The sequence below is a fragment of the Labrus mixtus genome, chromosome 11, assembly GCF_963584025.1.
Source record: "Labrus mixtus chromosome 11, fLabMix1.1, whole genome shotgun sequence".
NCBI classification, from domain to species: Eukaryota; Metazoa; Chordata; class Actinopteri; order Labriformes; family Labridae; genus Labrus; species Labrus mixtus.
Window position 1 is genome coordinate 9,174,451 of NC_083622.1, and position 20,603 is coordinate 9,195,053.

Below are 20,603 nucleotides of genomic sequence, written 5' to 3' on the forward strand. Positions count from 1 at the left end.
TCACTTTGAAACACTACACGAGATAAAACGATTGGATTTCTAGGGATGACGGTTCCCAAAACCTGTAAGGGTCATGTCAACATTTTATTTAATTGTCTGTAAAGATATTTATACGTCACAGTGAGAAAAGCAACGTGTACTCTATCGAGAACAAACCTGAACACAGTGTCTGCACTCAAATGGATATATTTTAATAATATATGTGATAAGAACACTTTGTTCTTTATATCAAAGGTCACATCAGGTACTTTGAGATATGTGCTGCGCTCGACTCAGAGCCTTTAGACATTTTTGTAACCAGGAGAACCTCGTTTACCAGAGTGTCCCGGCAGAGAGGCGCGGCAGACATAAAAACACAGATCAACATTTCCTGAGTCACAGAGCAGTAAAAGTAATTATTCAAAGCATCTGCAACCTGCCAACACCTTCAATCGACTTTTAAAAAGATTTAAAGAGACAAGGACCCCCGGACACAGCTCATCCTGCAGGACGTCCAGGCCGCAGGCAAGCGTACCTGAAGCTCCTTTTCCCCGTTTCAAAACGCACTTTGGGGACAGATAACAAAAACTGAACGTAGCGTTTGCTCAGGCAGGCCGCAGTTTCACGCTCTACTATCATGCCAGAGTTTTTGGTAACAGCTGATCTCATGCAAGCCCTCATCAGCTGATTTGCTTCAAAGCATCCTATTGGTCAAGTAGTAGTCATGCCGCCTTATTTAAACTGCTCAACTACTCTTTGCTGCTCCGTCTGCAAGCCACAGCTGCAACCCTCCTCCACCCCAGCGCCTCCTTTTATGCTGTTCGGACTTTATCTATGTCATGCTGTTGTCATTGATGCTTTGTTTGGGGGTTTTGCTGCTTCTCTCGCTGTCTTAGGCATTCCTTGTATGCACAGGAAGGGCAGGAATGTGTGCTGTTCCCAAGCGGCACCCTCCGGTCTTTAAAAATGAAGCCAACGCGGAAGTGCAAAATCCTGCAGTTCGTCGAGTTTCCGCTTGAGGCTGTGCTCCAGGAACACAGGAAGTCACATACACGACAGGCGAAAAAGCAGTTTTTACAGCATAAATAAACATGTTTGCAGCCTGGTACAGGAACAGATGGCTGACGTCACTCAAGGCTTCGTCCATTAATATTTACAGTCGGGTGCAGACGGAGCACTGAGGGAATGCTACTTTCAAAATCATGCTAGCTTTCAAAAATGATAACAAGGACATGACATATAAATAAGGACATGCCAATAGACAACCCACCATGATATACAGCATCCAAAGATTAACACTAAGGATTAAAACTTGGAAAATATATGTTTAAATGATCTATAATAGGTATGTTCTGATTTATATACTACGCTCGATTTGACTTAATGTGAAAACGGCTACTGGTGGATCGGGACCCAAAGGTGGGTCGTGCAGCCATTTTCAGTGAGTCGCACATGTATGCACATGGATAAAAACGTGCAACACAAATTAAATGAAATTGAACTTTTCTTGTCGTCTTCAGAGGAGAGTGAGAACTCTGGGATGTGTAAACAGAGTTCAGGCCTCAGTGGAACAGTTCTCTCTCACTCTCGGCAGGACAGGACAGGACGTCGCATCCTCCCAAACTATTTTAAGAGCTGACCAGCGAGGCTCAGTTTTAAAGTTCAACCCAAGCTTATTATGTTTGTTAATGATCTGTTTTCATGTCCCACCACAGCAGGATGTTTAAAGTTTTAGCAGATAAAATAATAATCACTCGAGTTTACAACGACTGCACCAAATTATCAAACAAGATCTTAGATTTATTCAGAGCTATAACAAGTCTTTGACATGTTTTCTAAAGTCGTCATGAAAAACGTCTCGTTAAAGTTTCGGTCAGGAGGAATTTTTTGAGTTACTTAAACTCGTGCGTGTTCAGGACGGGCTCACTGAAGAGATGAGACATTCTGCTTTTCCACAGCGGTTGCCAAGATCGTCGCAAAAGGAAAAGAAATTCCTCCCAGCTGCGTTGTTATTCTCTCTGAAATGTCAGCAGATGCATACGGAGCAGCATGAAGGACACAGAAGTTTCTCTGCGAAAAAAAACAAATAAAAAAAAAGTCTTTGTCTAGGGCGCTGGTGGCGCAGTGGTTAGTGTGCTCACCCCATGTATGGAGGCTGTGGTCCTCCAGGCGGGCGGCCCGGGTTCGAATCTCACCTGTGGCTCCTGTCCAGCATGTCGTTCCCTACTCTCTCTCTCGCCCTGATTTCCGACTCTACCCACTGTCCTATCTCTCCATTAAAAAGGCACAAAAATAAATCTTAAAAACCCTCTCGTCTTCTCTTTGTTAGAATGAAGGAGATCCTACCGGGGCTGCAGAACGTGTGAAAAAAACTGCCAGTGTTTTGTTCTTGGTTGTGTTTTTGTATGTTTTTACTGAAGAACTGTTTGCGGGTGATTATTGAATCCTTACATGAAGTGAAGTCGTGGCGAGGACTTGGCTGTTTTTTTAAGTGATTGAAGTTGTGTCCCGTGGGCTGTATGAGGGTCACAAGCGTCCTAAACTTGCAGTTCATCTTCATATCTCTTTTTGTCTGAGGTTGTCATGTGACTTGAACATGCAGCGTTTTGAAGGGATAGAAATTAAAACGCCCCTGCTGCAGTTCCAGAGTGTTCAAAGGTGGACGCCACTTTCCTAAGCACTTTTTGCCCCCCAATCCGCCGCGCCGGACTCGTGACTGAAAACCATGAATACGCGTCAGGAGGTAGTTCCTAGTCCTCTCTCAGCGGCTCGTCTAAGACATTATTGGGTTACCGTTACGGGTCATTTGTCCAGTCGGGTTTTGTTCCAGCCATCGTCCATTCAACAACGGGAAAGTAAAGCAGAGGCGGGGCCAGACTTTCGTCCATTGTGTTCCTTTATTACCATATTTGCAGAGATAACTTAATCAGGAAGCAAAAAATATACCAGACAATAAAGTACTAAAAATCTGAGATACAAATAACCCCCTGACACAAACCACCCTGAGTCCCCCCCCACCCCCTTCCCCTCCTCCTCGCCCTCCTGTGATAGTCCTCCGTGGATTTATGTGGCGTATCTCTTCGTCCACTGTTTGGCTGTTCGGTCATGTTCCGCTCTGTTAGTCGTGTACTGGGTGGCGATGCTTCCCACCAGGGGATCGGCTGAGGGGGAAAAAAGTTTACAGGTCAGTTTATCTACACGTAGAATTATTATTATTATTATTTTTTACACACACAAAATGAGTGAAGCAGCAACGTAAAGATTAAGTTTCGTTGGCTCTGGAAGTTTATTGAACAAGTTCGACTCTTCCTGCTTCAAATTATTCTTCTAAAAATCCTTCCATTGATTGTAAAATTCTAGTTAGGGCTGAGCGTGACACCCTCACCCTCGCTAGCACTAAAGGTCACATATTATGCAGCTTCACCATTACACTAATATGTCTCTAGTCTGTCTACAAACCCGCCAATGATGAGAAAAGTCCATCCTCTCCGTCTTTTACCTGCTCCACTTTTCAGAAAATATGTGCTCAAACAGGCCGTTTGGAGATTTTCCCTTCATGACCTCACAAAGGGCAGTAACCCCTCCCCCAGGTGGGTGACACTCCCACAGCTAGGTGTTTGTTCTGCCCTCTGAGTCTGCCTTCTCACCGTAAACAATAGGACATGGAGCGAGAAAGCCCGAGTACACCCGAGCCCTTCCAGAGAGGGGGCGTGGTCAGACACAGCTCATTTACATTTAAAGGTACAGACACAGAAACAGCCTGTTCTGAGCAAAACCGTGGCGCTGACGGAGCACGGCGTGCATAGACTATGAGGGAATTGGTGATCCGCCTTTGGTGAAAGTTGTTGAGTATAGATCCGCAGCTGCTGTCCAAGAGCAGGATTTGAAAATCACAGTAATCTTCCCATGAAGTTAAATAAATTATGCTCAGTTTTAACTGTTTTCAGACTCGTCTGAATTGAAATTTCCCTTTAATTACCTGTAAATGAGTCATTAGGGACATCCCTCGTCTTAAAAGGGGACTTAAGCTGAATCAGAAAGTTGACTCAAACTTTTAGAGAGCTGCAGTTCGATGTTGAACCCAAAACAATGTCTGCTTTCACTCTCTGAAGCAGAGTACGTTTACACAGAAGAACATAATGCCCACATGACGCTGGATTTCCTGTCAGGGTGGCAGCAGCGACCAAATTTACCAGCAGTTCCATTTAAGTTTCAGGTTTCTATTGTTTCATAAAAACCACAGAGGAGCCGTTTAGCGAGGTTTAAAAGTCGTACAAAGGTCGGCTCTGAAGACCTGTTTCCTGACTCGCCATATTGTCAGACTGTAAAAAGTAGGTGAAACTCCTTTACCTCCTCTGGCTTCTCTGCATTTATTTTACAATATTTATTGTTTATTATTTAGGTACTTTTACTTTAAACAAATATCATTACTCTGTTTATTTTTATTTGTTTATTTGACATGGACATTCAGTAACATCCTGTCCTAACAGCACACGGCGTGAGCGACTAAATCAGCCTGATTCTTTTGTTTCCTATCAGAGCGTCCTGACTGCCCTGAGCGACGCAGTGCGACGCTGCATGCTGTTTTTACCTCGAGGCCCCGATTCTATTTTCCTCTACAATGTCCATGCAGCGGTGTTGCTCTTTTAGTACCATCAGTTTTCGCTTCGTGGCATTTGCACTTCTACCAGCTACAGTATGGTAGAGGAGCTCTCCGTCTACAGTGGACGTTCTTTAGTACGGACACTCACCTCCGCTGGTCAAACGTTGCTTTTAATTGAGGAGTCTTTAAATCAGTCCAGCACTCAACAAGATTTATTTACTGAACAGTATACCACTGTTTTCATTAAATGCAGGATTTTGACCTAATGATGTTAGAAAGTGGCGCCCCCGGACTGGTCTGTTTCGCTGTGTGACCCCGCAGCTTCCATGACACAAGGACTGGAGGTCATTTTTAAAACATCTCAGGTGGCGGGCTGCACTGTCACTGATGACAGCGTGTTTGTCAGCATTTTATACCGGGATATAGGCCGCAGGCATTTTTTAGATGAAGAAATAGATATTAAAAGTGCGTCCTGAACACCGGATTTGACGGTACATTTTGCTGACCACACGGCTGACATTTTTACATACAAGCTATTTAAGACTAGTCTTTTTATATCATGAGATCAGACCTTTATCCGGACTCGTGAGGTGAATGTGGCTCACATTAAGTTTAATGAGATCTTCGGCCTCCATCTGCTGCTGCAAACGAGCGGTGCATTTAAATAATCAGGATCGAATGTTATAGTCCCACCTCCGACTCAACTTATCATCCTGCTGTTGATACAACACCGCTGATCCACCTCAGGTCTTACCTGGGTTGCAGTCTGTGAGCAGGGAGCAGATGGACAGCAGCACCTTGGAGATGGTGAGGGCGGGGCTCCAGTTGTCCTTCAGGATGTCCAGACAGATCACCCCCTGACTGTTGATGTTGCAGTGATAGATCCTCGTACGAAACGTGACCTGCAGACATACAAACACATAACTGTCAAGATGCAGAAGTACCTAACCATAAAATGTAGTAGTACCCAATCGTTTTTGGCCACTTTTTGAAGGTCTCGTCTCTGAATAGAAAGGATTTTTACTCAGTCTTGTCTCGGTCTCAGACTGGGCGGACTCCAGATTTCAAATCAAGACCACCACTGACCGGCTGTTTGTCCACCTCATTACTGCGATCAGAAGGAAAACGCCTCTTTCTAAAAAAACAAATAACTTCAATGTATTTGTAGTTTGATTTGTATCCCCGGGTTACAGCTGCAACCTTCCCGGTGTTACGGTCTAAGTGAGTGACACGCCACCGACACACAAGATGAAGTTTTTTCAGTGATATTTATGGTTTTAGGTCTCGCCCTGCCTTGGTCTTGGTCTGGACTTGGTCTCGACCCCTCGATGTCTTGGTCTCGTCTTGGTCTCGCTCCCTGCCTTGGTTTTGGTCTCGTCTTTGTCTCAATCCCTAAATGTCTTGGTCTTGTTAAAGTCTCCGGTACGTCTTGGTCTTGGTTAGTCTGGTCTTGACAACAAGTGGGTTGTCAAGAGGGTAGCTCCTGCATTTTGAATTTTTTAACCTTTCCTGTCATGCACTTTTGAGAACATGAGGATAAATTGTGCAGATTGCCTTTTATTTATTTATTTAACCAGGAAAAAAACCCACTGAGTGTCCTGGCCAAGAGAAGCAGCAGCACAGGTAGCAGATTTTCAGACAACGATGCCTTCATTGTAGAGATAGGACGGTGGATAGAGTCAGTAATCAGGGAGAGAGACAGAGTGGAGAATGACATGCAGGAAAGGAGCCTCATGTCGGATTTGAACCCGACCGCCCGCTTCAAGGACTACAGCCTCTGTACATGGGGAGCCTGCCCTAACCACGCGGCCTCAGGCACCCCAAGAGATACATTACATATTTTAATTTCTGACTGTTAAAAAGGCTGTCATTCAAATAAGCTTTTCAGTGATCACACACAAACATCAGTTTTAAAAAACAAAAAACAAAAAAGGCTTTTCAAACTTGTGAAGTTTCCTCTTCACCCGAGCTCACTCTTAAAATAAGTCGACATCACACAGAAACTCTAAACTTCTCTGACACGATCTGGTCTTTAAACAGCAGTCAATGCTTTACCAAACACTGCTTTGTGAGCAGCATGGGATGGTCGCCCTCTTGTGGTTGAAATTAGGTACTTCCGCATGACACGACTTAAACATTGCAACCTTCTATGCCAGTGGTTTCTGACCTTTTTATGGCTCGTGACCACTTTGACTTCCCCAACCTCTGGTGACCCCAGACAACAAAAACATCAAATTAATTTATTTTGTCATATTTTGTCATGTCATATTTTCTCTACTGTGTTGCACGTAAACATCAATTTCAGAGCACATTTAGGCTTTTTGGAGTTTCTTATTGTGGACAGAGGAGAGGCCAGGATGACGGACAGACAGAGACTCTATAGGTTTCTAGTTTTGGCATTGGCCATGTCCCACAGAAGCCTGTTAAGACATCACACACTGTCAGTGAGGAGTGTCTTTGGTTGACCTTTGACCTTTGCCCTTCACAACACCGTTTCCTGCTCATGTTTACACCGTTGACCACATTTTCCATCCACGACAGACAAGAGAGCAAACAGGCGTCTGCATATGTTTGAGGTGTGTGTGTTAGTTTGCAAACTCGATACTTCCTCACTGTACAACACATGTTCACCCTTAAGAGAGTTTGTGTTTCCTGATGCAGCTCGTTGAAAAGAATAAAATCCTGCACACTACTCTTGCTCGGCCTCACCAATATGTTTACGTTTCGGCCCCTCTGAACACACCTGACCAAAACTTCAGAGGGACAGAAACGTTGTGATTTCATCTTTTCAATGTGACAGTTTGATGTCTAAAACAGAAGATGTTTCTGTCTCCTGCCCGGGGACTACAGATGTAAACTAGCTCATAGCTAACAGCTAATTGGCTGCACACGGTCCCTGTCAAAATAAACAAATAAAATGAGCTTCACTGAAAACACTGTTTTTACCTCTGGGACTGGCGCTTTTACTGCCAACATCGTGAGTGTGTTTGATACATAAAGTAGCTTAATTAGAACAAATGATCCTGCAGGGACAAAGACGTGAACCATCAATTGGTTTAAAAACTGTCAAACTCAGCAATGTGCTCTGAAAATGTTAACTCAACGTACTGAATGGACGGGCGATAGTAGCTCAGTCTGTAGGGATTGGGGTTGGGAACTGGAGGGTCGCCGGTTCAAATCCAGGTACTGACCATGTCTGGAAATTGGTCTGATAGCTGGAGAGGAGCCAGGTCACTTGCCGAGTACTGCCGAGGCGCCAACCCTATCTGCTCGGGCGCTCTTTCATGTGCAGCTCCCTCACTCTGACATCTCTCCATTAGTGCATGTCCACAGGATCCTGTTTTTACACGTGTGTAGATGAGTGTAAGTGTCTACTTCAAAGCATCTTCTTCACGCCTGTCACAACAGCAGACATCAGAAATGGAAGTTATAAAGTTCCTCCTGAAGTTGGGAGGACCCATCGTCTTCACTCCGTGGCGTTTTCCTCCGACACCACACTCCGTTTGGAGGTTTGGGCGCTTTTGTGGTGTAGTTTTGTTTTGCTCCAGGTTGTTGCTTTTGTAAATGTTTCCTGTCTGAATAGTTTTTATGGTTTCTCCTCTTCCTTGTTGATCGGCTGCTGCGGGGTAAACGTGGAGCGGAGTCCTTACAAAGTGATCTCTGGTTATTTCCGAGAGAACAAATAATTAAGGCACTACTCCTTTTTGTTTCCTGGTTCATATAGTTAGGATCCCGTTCAGGAATGTAAATCTGCGCGCAGACTGCAGAGGGAGAGTTTTCCAGAATATCTTGTATTATCGAGGTTAGGGTTGGGCAACACGTCAGTACGTACTGTGCCACCATGTGAACTATTTGAGGCAGGCTGTGTCGCAAAGCAGGGCTGGATTCTCACATGATATTGTGAGCTGAGCTTTGCATAGCAGCGTCGTTGGTGCTGACATGGAGGAAGAGAAGGAAGTTGTAAACACAGAGTGGGGAAGGGGCATCCTGACTGAAACCTTAAAACCTGAAAGACTGCAAGATCTGGTGCTCGGAGGCAGCGATGATTTAGGCCGCTGTCTTGGTCTTAGGACAAAAATGCCTATTCGTTAAAATCACATTTTAGTCATTTAGTTTAGTACGGACTCGCAACATTTTGCATTTTTTCCAATGATCCCGCGGTTCACTGGATCAAATTAACTTTCTGTGAATGGCAGCTCATGTTTTTAAGTATCTCCTCATAAAACTGAATCAGCTAATTAGCTCGCTTTCCTACTTTCTCACGGAGGAGAATCCCTTTGAAGAGCATCTCTTGACACTCTCCGCTGCTCTGCTGTTGTTAGGATACGATGATTTCTCTCATGTAAAAGGATAACTTTTTTTTTAAAATTTCAATAAAAAAATCCTGCTCCTTTAGTGAATCGCTTTATCCTGCAGTTTTCTGGGGTCATGTGCGAAGGTCATGTGCAGTGTGTGATGATGGCGGACGCACTTGCGGTCTTGATGCTGCATGCCTCAGTAGTTTATACTGGTATATTGGTTGCACTGGTCTATAGGAGGCAGCCCACTCAGGGCGGCTCTCTTCAACAAATACCGGTAAAAGAACGCGATGAGAAGTGGCATCAAATCAGGAAAGCTCTGGTCAGTACCCATAAAACAGACAGGAGAGCTGAGATCAGTACCTTGGGGGGTTTGAAGGGGTAGTCGGGCGTGAAGGCGATGTCCAGGAAGAAGACTCCTCCCTCGTACACGGAGCCCGGGGGTCCCAGGATGGTCGACCTCCACTCATAGATGTTGTCTCCTTTTGGGCCAGCACTGCAGGCGGAGACATTGAGCTCACATCAGCATATTCAATTCAAAGAACACAAAGTGAAGCATCGAGTGAGAGCACATGCATACAGGACTGATGTTTTCTGCTGACTTATCCACAATAGGGCCGTCGGGATAACACATTTTTAAACGTTGTTTTAAGTAAAAATCTGAGGCAGCCCCTCTGACATCTCTGTGTGTGTTTGTCTTTGGGATTTATATAGTATATCTTCTAATGCCAGCACTGTTTTATTTCCTCTACGTATGGTCTGATCCCTTTTCTTTTATCGTCTCTAGTTGTTGTCATTCTTGTTTTATTGTTGCATCTTCATCTTTAGGCTGTCGTCCGCTTGTTTTTCTGCATGTTTTGTCTCGAGTGTGTTCTGTTGTTTTCTCGTTTGTATTTATGTGTTGTACTCGAGGTGATACCCCTCAAGGAGCATATCCTGATAAAGAAAAAAACATTTCTGTACAATATTAATATTTTTCCTTTTGAATGTGAAGCTAAGAACGTTTATTTCCCCTCGTGCATTGTTCAGTTCAGAGCAAATCCCCCGTGATGTGTCCATGCGCCATGACCTGTAATCTGTATTGATTTTCCCTCAAAGCAGAGCAGCCTCATACATGCAGAACATGTGGTCTTGAACCCCTCTGGGTCATGAATACGAGACATAATGGTATTGATCCGGGGGGTGGGAGGCAGATGTTGTGCTCTGCTGTGCTTTTTGATCGGCGTTAACACGGGGCGTTTGGCAGAGTTTCAGCTCCAGCTACGACAAAGAGCAGACAATCGATCCAGAAGGAGCAGTTTGGGATAATTAACCACCACTTCAGAAGATTTGATTTCACAGCGTTTGATTTTTAATGATTTGAACACATTCCTCCAAACACCAATAGACTCTTACGACAGCCCATTAAGGGATGAAGGAGTCTGACATCAGATCAGTTAATTATATTTTATACAGATTTAATTTGACCCAAAACACACACTGATGAAATCAGGCACACAACAAAAAAAACATTGAACTGTCAAGAGCGATGCAGCTGTTCTGCAGCATTATTTAGGACAGTGGATAAGAGTCAGAAATCAGAGAGAGAGAGTTGGGAACGACATGCGGGACATTGGGAACACGCACCGCACACTCTCAAGGACTTTAGGATGCGGGGTAGTGCATTAGTCGACGCTGGGTGCTGCACTTTTTCTCTGGGTGACCGCCTGCTGATGCAAACGCTCTCTACTTACTGAAAACATCCGAAGAAAAGACACTGGCGCTCAGAAAAAAAAAAATGCTAGGTGGACACAGGGCACGGAGATCATTAACTAGGATTTGCAGAAAAAAGTCATGAGGAAGATCCTTTTACTAACGACCAATAACCACGTCACAAGTACATGATGCTAAACGGGAGAGAGCGGTGGAACCATCTTGTCTGTTTCATTAATATAACCGTCATTACGTCTCCTTCCGTAACAAGTCAAGCTCCAGTGCATTAACATCTTTGTAATAATAAAAGACATTATCACATACTACAAGGAACTCCATTAAACATGGCGTTTAATCCATCACGTAGCGGGCAGGCGGTACTTTAAGCTGTCACACTTCACTGTTGTAATTAGGCGCTCCATTATGAATAAAAAGGTAAAAGCCTGTTTCTTAAACCTGCCGCAGCTGCTACTTCTGTTCTTTACTGTAAAACCTTCTCGCTGCTGTCATCCATCTCTAATGCACAGATTAAGCTGTTAATGTAACAGAGAACAACATCAACTCACTGCAGTCATGACACAGACAGACGCACTCATCATCTCGTGATTGTTGTTCAAAGCGTCACTGAAAAGTCTCAAGGTCATTTTGGGAAATTTAGAGAGGTTGAAACCAGGCTAACTCATCATTGGGAAACATTCAACCCTTTTCTGTTGAAGGCAGAATGTGCGACATGTTACAGATAAATAAATCATAAATCAAGTCTATCCTGTGTACAGTAAATGTGTCTGAGTCATGACTGTCTACAATGAGTGAGAAGCTCGAGTCCCGCTGGCTGTGTTGTTGTCAGAGCCGTGTTTACATGGACGGGACGGCCGGCTCCTCCCCTTGTGTATAAAAGCTGTTTTAGTCAAGGACTAGAGAGAAGAAGAAGAAGAACATACTCATTCTGTGTCAATAATATGAAGCTACGAGCTAACTAAAGAGCGCTAACATTAGCATGCTAACACGACAATGCAGCTCAAGACAAGGACAATTTCATCCGCCGCTTGTGCTTGACTCCTTCGTGCAAATGCGAGGGTAGGGGGGTTTCGAGATATGTCGCTGGGGTAGAGCGGCGGCTTCAGTATGGAGGAGGTGTGGCCAAACAGCAGTTTGTTTTGGTTTTCACACTGATGCTCAAGGGTGACATCTACTGGATCAAAATGTTGCACATTCTTCCTTTAACATTTAGTAGCTGAAATAAACCCTTTTTGTGCAAAAAAAAATAATTCTTTGAAGCCACGTGTTTCACAACGATGCAAAATGTGTTACTTATTTTAATGATCAATAGCATTGAAAAGTTACAACGCTTAAAAAAACAACACCTAGAGATCCACAGTCATATTTAAAGCCAAAGATGCAGCGAGAAAGAGAGAGAGAGAAAGAAAGAGAGAGAGAAAGCAATCCTAAATTGAACAAATACATTGGCAACATTTCTATACCAACACTCAGCCAATTGCAGAAGTGTGCGGGAGTTTGCTTGCAGTTTCTGTCACTTAAAAACATGAAATGACCGAGCATTGGAGACCACTTCTATTTTTGTTGCTGTGGTATCAATATTGTTTGTATTTTACTGGTGAAGTACGTTACTTTTAACTTCTGTTATCACAACAACCTTATTGTGCGGCTGAGTAAAACATCGGTGCATGACATACGCCTGCAGCGAACAAACAGCTTGCTCTCTGTAAACAGATTGACAGACAGACTGCAGGCTGGAAGGTGGCAGGTAAAGAGAAGCTGATGTTTTATACATGAGACGGAGTCTGGAGAAAAATGTCAGCAGCAACAACAAAAAACTTGAAGCAGATTTTTTTTTTTTTTTGCAGCTCAGAATAAATAGGTTTTCTTTCAGTAAGCAGCAAATATCCAGACGGTGTTGATTTTCAAGCCGGTCTGTGGCCTGAGGTAGCTCCTTTGATCTACCGAGTCAGTCTACTGTTTTTTTTCTTTTCTCTTTTCACCGCGGGGTCAAAGATCAGGCTCAGCTGCCGCACAGCAGCGGGGGGAGAGATTCAGTGATTCGCCTCAGGACACCGCAGGAGGGGAGGGAGGACACACCGCGCTATGACGGGAGCAGGGATCCAAACCGTCCAGTTTTTAAAGATAATCTATCAAATCCCAACGCTACAGCAAACAGAGCTGCAGAAGATCCGTCATACTCAAGTCCTCATGGTGAATACAACACAAAGCAACAGGGCAGCAACACATGATCGTTTTCATGACCATTTTATCTGATTATTATTTTCATCTGTCAATAAAACATGTTGTTATTTGTTAAAAGCTGCCAAATCAACTCATTTGAGACTCTGAGGCCTTGTGTATAAAAGCTGTTTTAGTCAAGGACTAGAGACAAGAAGAAGAACATACTCACTGATTATATGTGTTTTTAGATCACTGCCCTTCTTTGTAAATTTACATGCAATGTGACGCTACGAGCTAACTAAAGAGCGCTAACATTAGCCTGCTGACACAACAATGCAGGGCACAGGTGATTGCAGCTTGTGTCAAGGACAGTTTTGTCCGCCGCTTGCGCTAAACTCCTCCAAGTGAACATGCGGGGAGGGGGGTTGGAGGTGTGTCTCTGGAGGAGAGCGGAGGCTTCAGAATGGAGGAGGTGTGGCCAAACAGAAGTTTGTTTTGGTTTCATGCTGATGCTCAACGGTGACATCTACTGGATCAAAACGTTGCACATTCTTCCTTTAAATAGGAAAACTACAACATTTTTTGACATATCAACGCCACTATCGACTGAATCGTTTTATTAATTAATGAGCATTTCCTTTGAAATGTGAACATCTGTCTTGAGATCCGTTCAAGGCGAGCTCAGATCAGCGAGCTCTGTCAGAAAAAGTTTTAATTTAAAAGTCAGTTAAGATTCTTTAACTGACCGTGAAGCAATCTGATGCTCCATCAAGTTTTACGTTTAAATAAAACGTTTTAATGCCCTCTCTCTAAATGTTTCCCTTCGTCTTGATGCTTTTGATGTCTTGTGTGAAACACTTTGAATGGCCTCGTTGTTGAAATGTTCTCTTCACATAAATTCACCCACTACAATAAGTGTCAGGAGAGAAACTGTCAGGTGGGAGTATTCGTTATGAGCTTATCTTTTGGACAGCGGACTGACAGACTTTGAGCAAAAGAAACAAACGTACCTGCAGTTTGGCGGAGGGTCCAGTGTGATATCAGCCAGCTCTTTCTGAATCCTGCACACAAAAAGGAAAAAAAAAAAAAGGTTAATTGGGCAATATGTTAAAAAAAACTATTCAACCATTGGAAAATTCAAAAACTTTAAAAAAGGACGACCTTACTGTCATCTGTTTCTAAACTTTTTTGTATTTTAATGTAATGTAAGTCATATTTAAACCAGGGCTGTCAGCATTCACTAGTTAACTAGTTTCTTCAATCGCAATGAACCACACACTATTTTGACCCTTCAGGCTCACCGTAGATAGTCGTCCTCAGTGTCTCCATGTAGAAGAAGGACACTGCTGCATCTTTGAATGTCTCATTTCACTTCAACAAACTCTCAGACCGCTCTGCTGACGAGTCCAAAAGTAATATCCACTTTATGACATCACACATTGACCTCATGACATCACACATTGACCTTTGTTACCGTTCCTTCGAGCTGTTTGACTTTATTTTGGGATCCCTCACCTCTTCCTGTTTCTGTACTTAAGTCACACCTTTGATCTACCAGAAGGTCCTTACTTTATTTCTACATCAGTACCATCATCTTTCAGTCCTTAAAAAGCCTAAAATAACCTTCTTTATTAGATTTCTTTATTATAGTAACTTCTGGTGTTACATTATTTGTCACGATCATTCATAAAATAAGAAAAGAAACGTTTTCATGGCACCTGTTGTCCACTTTCGACACGCTGAATTTCAACTTCTTCTCTGAATCAGCTGAGCGTGTTAGCTTCTGCTGTCTGTGTCAAACCACAAAAAAACAACAACATTCGGTGCAGCACAGCATCGGTGCAACACAGCGAATTAAAACGTCTACTACATCTGCCTCAGGGGGCGAAGGCATCAAACACAGGTCAAAGGAAAATGAATAGCTGCCCTCGTCTCCTCACTTTTATCACTTAGAGAGAAACGGATGTAACAATTTTATTCTCTTTAATTAATACAAAGAGAGTGAAAAGTTTTGTTTTGTCTTCAGGGGAGAAAGAGGAAGCTTGGAGAGGATCTTGTGACTGTGTATGTTTTGGTCAGTTGAAGCTACCGTCTGAAGAGAAGTTAACATGAGTTCCTCTTTGAGAACACAGCAGAGGAGTGGAGTCTCTGATGTTTTTTGGGAGTGAGTACCAGAGGGTGGGAGCGGCATTGGAGAAGGCTCTGTCCCCAGAGGTCCTACAGGGGCGGGACAGGAGGTTAGTGTCAGCACACCTGAGAGTGCAGGTGGAGGAGCTCAGACAGGTAGAGGGGAGGAGCCAGGTTATGGAGGGCTTTATAGGTGATGATGATGATGATGAGGAGTTTGAAGTGGATACACTAGAGGATGAGGAGCCAGTGGAGGTAATGAAGGACGGGGGTGATGTGGCCACGGGTCGGGGAGTGTGTGAGAAAACGAGCATCAGAGTTCTGGATCTTGTCAATATGAAAGAAATCAGGGGGCCTGTTGCAGCAGCTATGTATAAGTTAACCTATTCCATCCCTGCCAGGGCCAACAAAGTGTACCAGGGTTGAGCACGGTACGGAGCGCTTACACAAGTCAAACAAACTGGACTCTGGGGGTCAAACGGGCTTGGGGTTGCCTAGGATGTGTCACTGTTTGGCTGCTGAGAGATGTTAGGTTCTTCTTAACTTGTAGAGCGAAACGTCCTAACGAACTTAAATATCTCACAAATTACGTTTTCACCGCCTGCGGCCAATCATTGAAAAACATTGCCTCTCGTGTCTTATTGTCTCTACTGCCGTTAATAGACAAACAGCGATGGGGCGCTGATGGCCTAGCGGTTAGGTTGCGCCCCCAAGTACAGAGACTGTAGTCCTCCAAGTGGGCGGCCCAGGTTCAAGTCCGACCCACTGCTCATTTCCTGCACGTCATTCCTCACTCTCATTCCTACTCTATCAACTGTACTATCTGAATAAATTACTGTAAGATATATCCTTGGGTATATCAGGGCTGATTATTCAGTGAACAGTCTGCGGTTTTAGTTTCACCTTTTGGCGCTGGTAGAAAGCAGCTTGGAGGTCTTGCTCATGCTGACTTTGCTCTCCCGTTTCTTCTTGCAAAGAGAGTCCCTCTGTCTGGCTTGGCTGGAGGAAGGCGGCGATGAGGAAGAGCTGGTGCTGGCACGCGAATCCTCATCCGACATACCGGTTTGGATTGGAGAAGAGCCGGGACCTGAGGCGGAAAGCAAAGAGTCACACCACAGCTGAGAGGCGGGACTGTTTGGGAATCATTCCTAACAGACGCCAACTCGGCCTCCAAGTGACCGCCAAAGCTGATAGGTGTCATAATTCCTAAACAACCTTTCACTATTTATAAACAATCATTGACCTACCACTGAAACACAATGGCAAACTTCCTACTTAGATATTAAACCTGAATTATTATTTTGATAAACATCTAAGAAGTAGTTAAACATTGTGGTGTACAAGCAAACAGAACCTATTAAAGAGTAAAAGAAACATAACATTTTATGCTAAGTATGAGGTTTAAAGTTATAAATGAATTACCGGTTTGTCAAATGAGATAAGAGTTCTTATTGTAAGTAGAACAGTGTAAATTACGCGATTAAGTTTAGAAATTGTGATTTCAATTTTATGTTATTTTTTAATTCACAAACAGGTAGTTTTTGTAATTTTTCATATGCATGTTGACATCGTGCAGCTGTTCATAAAAGTGCCTGTGTGACATGTGGATTTGACATAACTGACTTTGTTTCTTGTTATTTCTGTACAAAAAAAAAAAAAACAAGATATAATTTCTGGTCCATATCGCCCAGCTCTACTTTATATCTCATCATTAGGACTTCGCCTACTCATAATCTCTTCTTTTTACTTCATAATTATCTGAAAAATTACTCTTTAAACCATAAATAAGTCTTAAATTGTGATTTTTTTTTTTTTTTTATGTTTTTCCCCTTTTACCTGCGGATGGAGACTTCTATAACAGTTTATATTTTAAAAAAAACAAAAAAAAACAGGTAAGAAATAATCACAAATTGTGGTAATATGTTCAACTGATCGTGTGAGCGCAGTTAGCGCAGGAAAAGTCGAAATTTTCTGCGATACGTTTTTTTTTTTTTTTAACGTTTACGTGACGGTTGACGCACTGTCTTTAGCGCACGAGCTAGCTGAGTTCCCACGGAAACGTAATGAAGTTAACCGTTCATCAACTGTAAACTGAAGCTAGCATCTTACGTCGTCATTAAGTGATAATAAATGAAGCTGTTAGTGTAGTTATTAATGGTGACCTCCGCCCTTTAATATGTAAAGATAGAGCTACCTGCGACCACCACCACCAACACCACCACCACCACACCTCCTCCTCAACTCCAACTGGCACCGACACCCAGGCCCGAAGACTTCAGGGATCAGACTAATTCCTGGACCGGCGTGAGGTGAAGCTGCTTGCTAAGCATCCTTTATAAGTGAAACCCGAAAAGCCAGTCACCGTAACTAACAGAACAAACATCCTTAGTCGTGGTCGTTGTACACAACCTCACGACTATGTTAGATTAAAACAGAGCGTTCAAAGACGTGTTTTTTAACACTAAATGTGACATCGATTCGTTTAAAAGACAAGCAGTCAATAACCACTCCGATCCAGCACGTAGCCGGAGCCCATTTTTCGTGCGACCTACTAACCACGAACCGTGTTGTTTGTTTGTCTTTTCTGCGTGTGAAGCGACAAAACAGACCTTTAACTTCATCTGGAAACACACACAGGCATCTGACCTACTCGTATACTCACACCACTCGGGGAAATATCGGCGTTAAATAACCCATTTAGGTCAGTAATTAAACTTACCCAGTCTATTGTGTCTGGACCTCCGCCACAGTCTTGGCTGGCTGCTGCCTGTCGCCCTCTGCGGAACGGAAGTAGCCTACCGCGGCTGCAGTGGGCTGTGCGGCACCGGTCCTACTCTGGAAACACGACTGCCTACATCAAGTGAGTTTAACAGACACAAAGTTACCAAATGTCTATTTATTTTGAGTCGTTTATCATCACCACTTGTAATTCAACGTCGTATTGTTCGTAAAAATGCGATTCTTGACTTAACAAGATCTACTAATGAACTTTGAATCATGAGAGTTCCTTTAGTATTTCATCTGATAATTAACTTGATTAAATGCTTACGAAAAAGCTGTACTTGGTTTTAACAACGTAGATAGATAGATAGATAGATAGATAGATAGATAGGTAGATAGATACTTTATTCAAATTCAAAGCATCCAGAAGCAGTTTACAAAACACAAACATGACATTAAACATTTATTACATTTAACAACATCTGCTGCACCCCTCTGCATTAAAATGTAAAAGAAACCCCACAGAGATAAATGAAACCCTAAAATTAAAATTAAATTAAACCTGCATGATTAAAAATTAGACACATAGACCAAGACAATGTGAATCATCTGTGCAGGAGTAAGAACAAATTTATATATATATATATAGAATTTAAATCACATGTTAAAATTAGACCTGTTCACAGACCTCTGTATACACATGTGCACTCAGACATTTCTCCCAAATATAACTTTATTAATTAAATCATAACTTGGATCAAAGACTGACAAAGAAAGGACGGATTAATCACAATATGCATTTATTACAGTAAAGTAAACATCTGAAGAAACTACAGATGTGAAGTGGGTCAATCAATGACATCAGTGACATAAACAGATGGCTTTATTTATTAAGTTCATATCATGTTTGTGTGTTTTTAAGCCGCTACTGGATGTTTTGAATTTCAATTAAGTATCCATCCATCCGTCCGTCCGTCTGTTTATCCATCCACCCGACCTTCTGTCCATCCATCCATCCGTCTGTCTATCCATCCATCCGACGTTCCATCCATCCGTCTATCCATCCATCTGTCCATCTGTCCATCTATCCATCAATCCATCCGGCCTTCTATCCATCCATCACCCATCCATTCGTCAGTCAGTCAGTCCGTCCACCCACCCACCCATCCATCCATCCATCCATCCATCCATCCGTCTGTCCATCCGTCTATCCATCCATCCATCACCCATCCATCCATCAGTCAGTCAGTTCGTCCACCCACCCATCCATCCATCCATCCATCCGTCTGTCCATCATATAGGCAGCAGAGATATTTATCTGTGTTACATGATCCGGACAGTTTTCTAGGTGAGGCTCTACATTTGACAAACAACCATAAACTTCAATAATATATGAAGTGCTGATCTAAATCATGCCACAAATGCTCTCAAAGAAGATAATTTATGAAGTGTGACGTGCTGTTTACTTTATTCAGGAGGTCATCACTCTAATGCTTACTTCGGCAATGACTAAACTGCCGTGTCACTCGCCACAGAAACTGAAAAACAACTCAAATGAATCACATCTGTGTTCACATCCAAGAATATTATGACTGATATTATCAAAGGTTGAGCCAGTGGGAAAAAATGAATTACATGCAGCATATTTTCAGAGTTTAAAAGGGCCTAGTGTGGATGTTGGTGTTATTTAAAGGACACCCATCGTGTGTAGTTACAATCTTCTTTTTTGGACTGTTTCCAGTGCAATGACTAATAAATGACACATTTGTAGGTGGAGATAGTGCCTTCCTGCAGGTCAATGAGCTGTGAAGTACACTATGTAGCTTCACCTGGTGGAGGATGTGTGAGTGTTTGAAAGGTTAATTGGGTAATCTTGTCACATTGTGAACACTGCTGTGTCAATATTTTAACAGTAACGTGCTCACCTTTGACCCCTTTTAAGTCCTGCTTTATACATAAAAAAATCCAGTGACTGAGTGAGTCATACATTTAAACTAGGGCTGTCAAGCAATTCCAGCTTTTAATCGTGATTAATCCAAGCAGCAACCTCCGCTCTTCAAAAATTAAGCCAATGCGGAAGTGACAAATCCTGCAGTTCATCAAGTGTCCACTAGAGGCTGGCTCCAGGAACACCGGTCGTCGCATACACACCACAGCCAACCAAGCTGTTTTTACAGCATAAATACAAATGTTTACAGCCTGGTACAAAAAACTAAATAGGTCTGATTAGTTATTGTCATCACTGCTACACACTGTACGGAGGGTGAATATTTTAAAAATGGCTCCATTTTGATTTTAATAATAATACGTGTTATCCATACTTGTAACCTACATGATTGACAGGTGGGAGTGATGTAACGGTTTGTCAGGAGGCTTAAAACCCGTCTCAGCTCCAGCTCTCAGCCTGTCGTTAGGTTGACTGAAAATTAGGCTGAGACAGCATTTCCAGCACGGCGGCTGCTGCTGATGAGCCCCCTGCTGACAAATGGCTGACGTCATTCAGGCTTCGTCCATTAATATTTACAGTCTATGGATTAATCATATTTTTAATCGCACGTTTGAAATTCCATTATTTCGCATTAAAAAATAAAAATGGTTTGGCTTTTATTTGTCTTAAGCTGAGAGTATTTAACTCGCTGTTTGAATTCCACCCCCGCTTTTATTTTGAAATACAGTAAGGAGTGTCTGGTAGATTTAACTACAGGAACAGGAAGTGGTTAGGGATCCCAAACTGACATCAAACAGCTCAAAGGTACGGTAACAAAGGTAAATGTGTGATGTCATAAGGTGGATATTACTTTTGGACTCGTCAGCTGAGCTGTCTGAGAGTTTGTTAAAGTGAAATGAGACATTTAGAGATGCAGCAGTGTCCTTCTTTTACATCACTGAGACTACATGGAGACACTGAGGACGACTATCTATGGTGAGCCTAAAGGGACAAAATAGCCTGCAATTAAAAAAAATGTAAGCATTAATTTCAGACCCTAATTCATCTTGATTAA

General features: G+C 42.9%; 1 protein-coding gene across 1 annotated transcript; it reads right to left on the reverse strand.

The window, feature by feature from the left end:
- Positions 1–2,857: 2,857 nt before the first annotated feature.
- LOC132983502 (ubiquitin-conjugating enzyme E2 E1) lies at positions 2,858–17,752 on the reverse strand. The gene is made up of 6 exons (XM_061049824.1): positions 17,600–17,752; positions 15,784–15,967; positions 13,764–13,814; positions 9,244–9,376; positions 5,337–5,484; positions 2,858–3,140 (listed from the first exon to the last, which is right to left on the reverse strand). Exons 2-6 carry the CDS (start codon positions 15,936–15,938, stop codon positions 3,043–3,045), a joined length of 585 nt encoding a protein of 194 aa, XP_060905807.1. The 5' UTR covers positions 15,939–15,967; positions 17,600–17,752; the 3' UTR covers positions 2,858–3,042.
- Positions 17,753–20,603: the final 2,851 nt, after the last annotated feature.

Bases quoted from the DNA above. Each gene is read 5' to 3' on its own strand.
- LOC132983502 (XM_061049824.1), bottom strand. From the start codon at position 15,938: ATGTCGGATGAGGATTCGCGTGCCAGCACCAGCTCTTCCTCATCGCCG. The intron at 9,377-13,763 runs GTACGTTTGTTT...CTCCGCCTGCAG, and splicing joins GACCCTCCGCCAAACTGCAG to TGCTGGCCCAAAAGGAGACA. The intron at 5,485-9,243 runs GTACTGATCTCA...GTATGTCTGCAG, and splicing joins ACCCCTTCAAACCCCCCAAG to GTCACGTTTCGTACGAGGAT.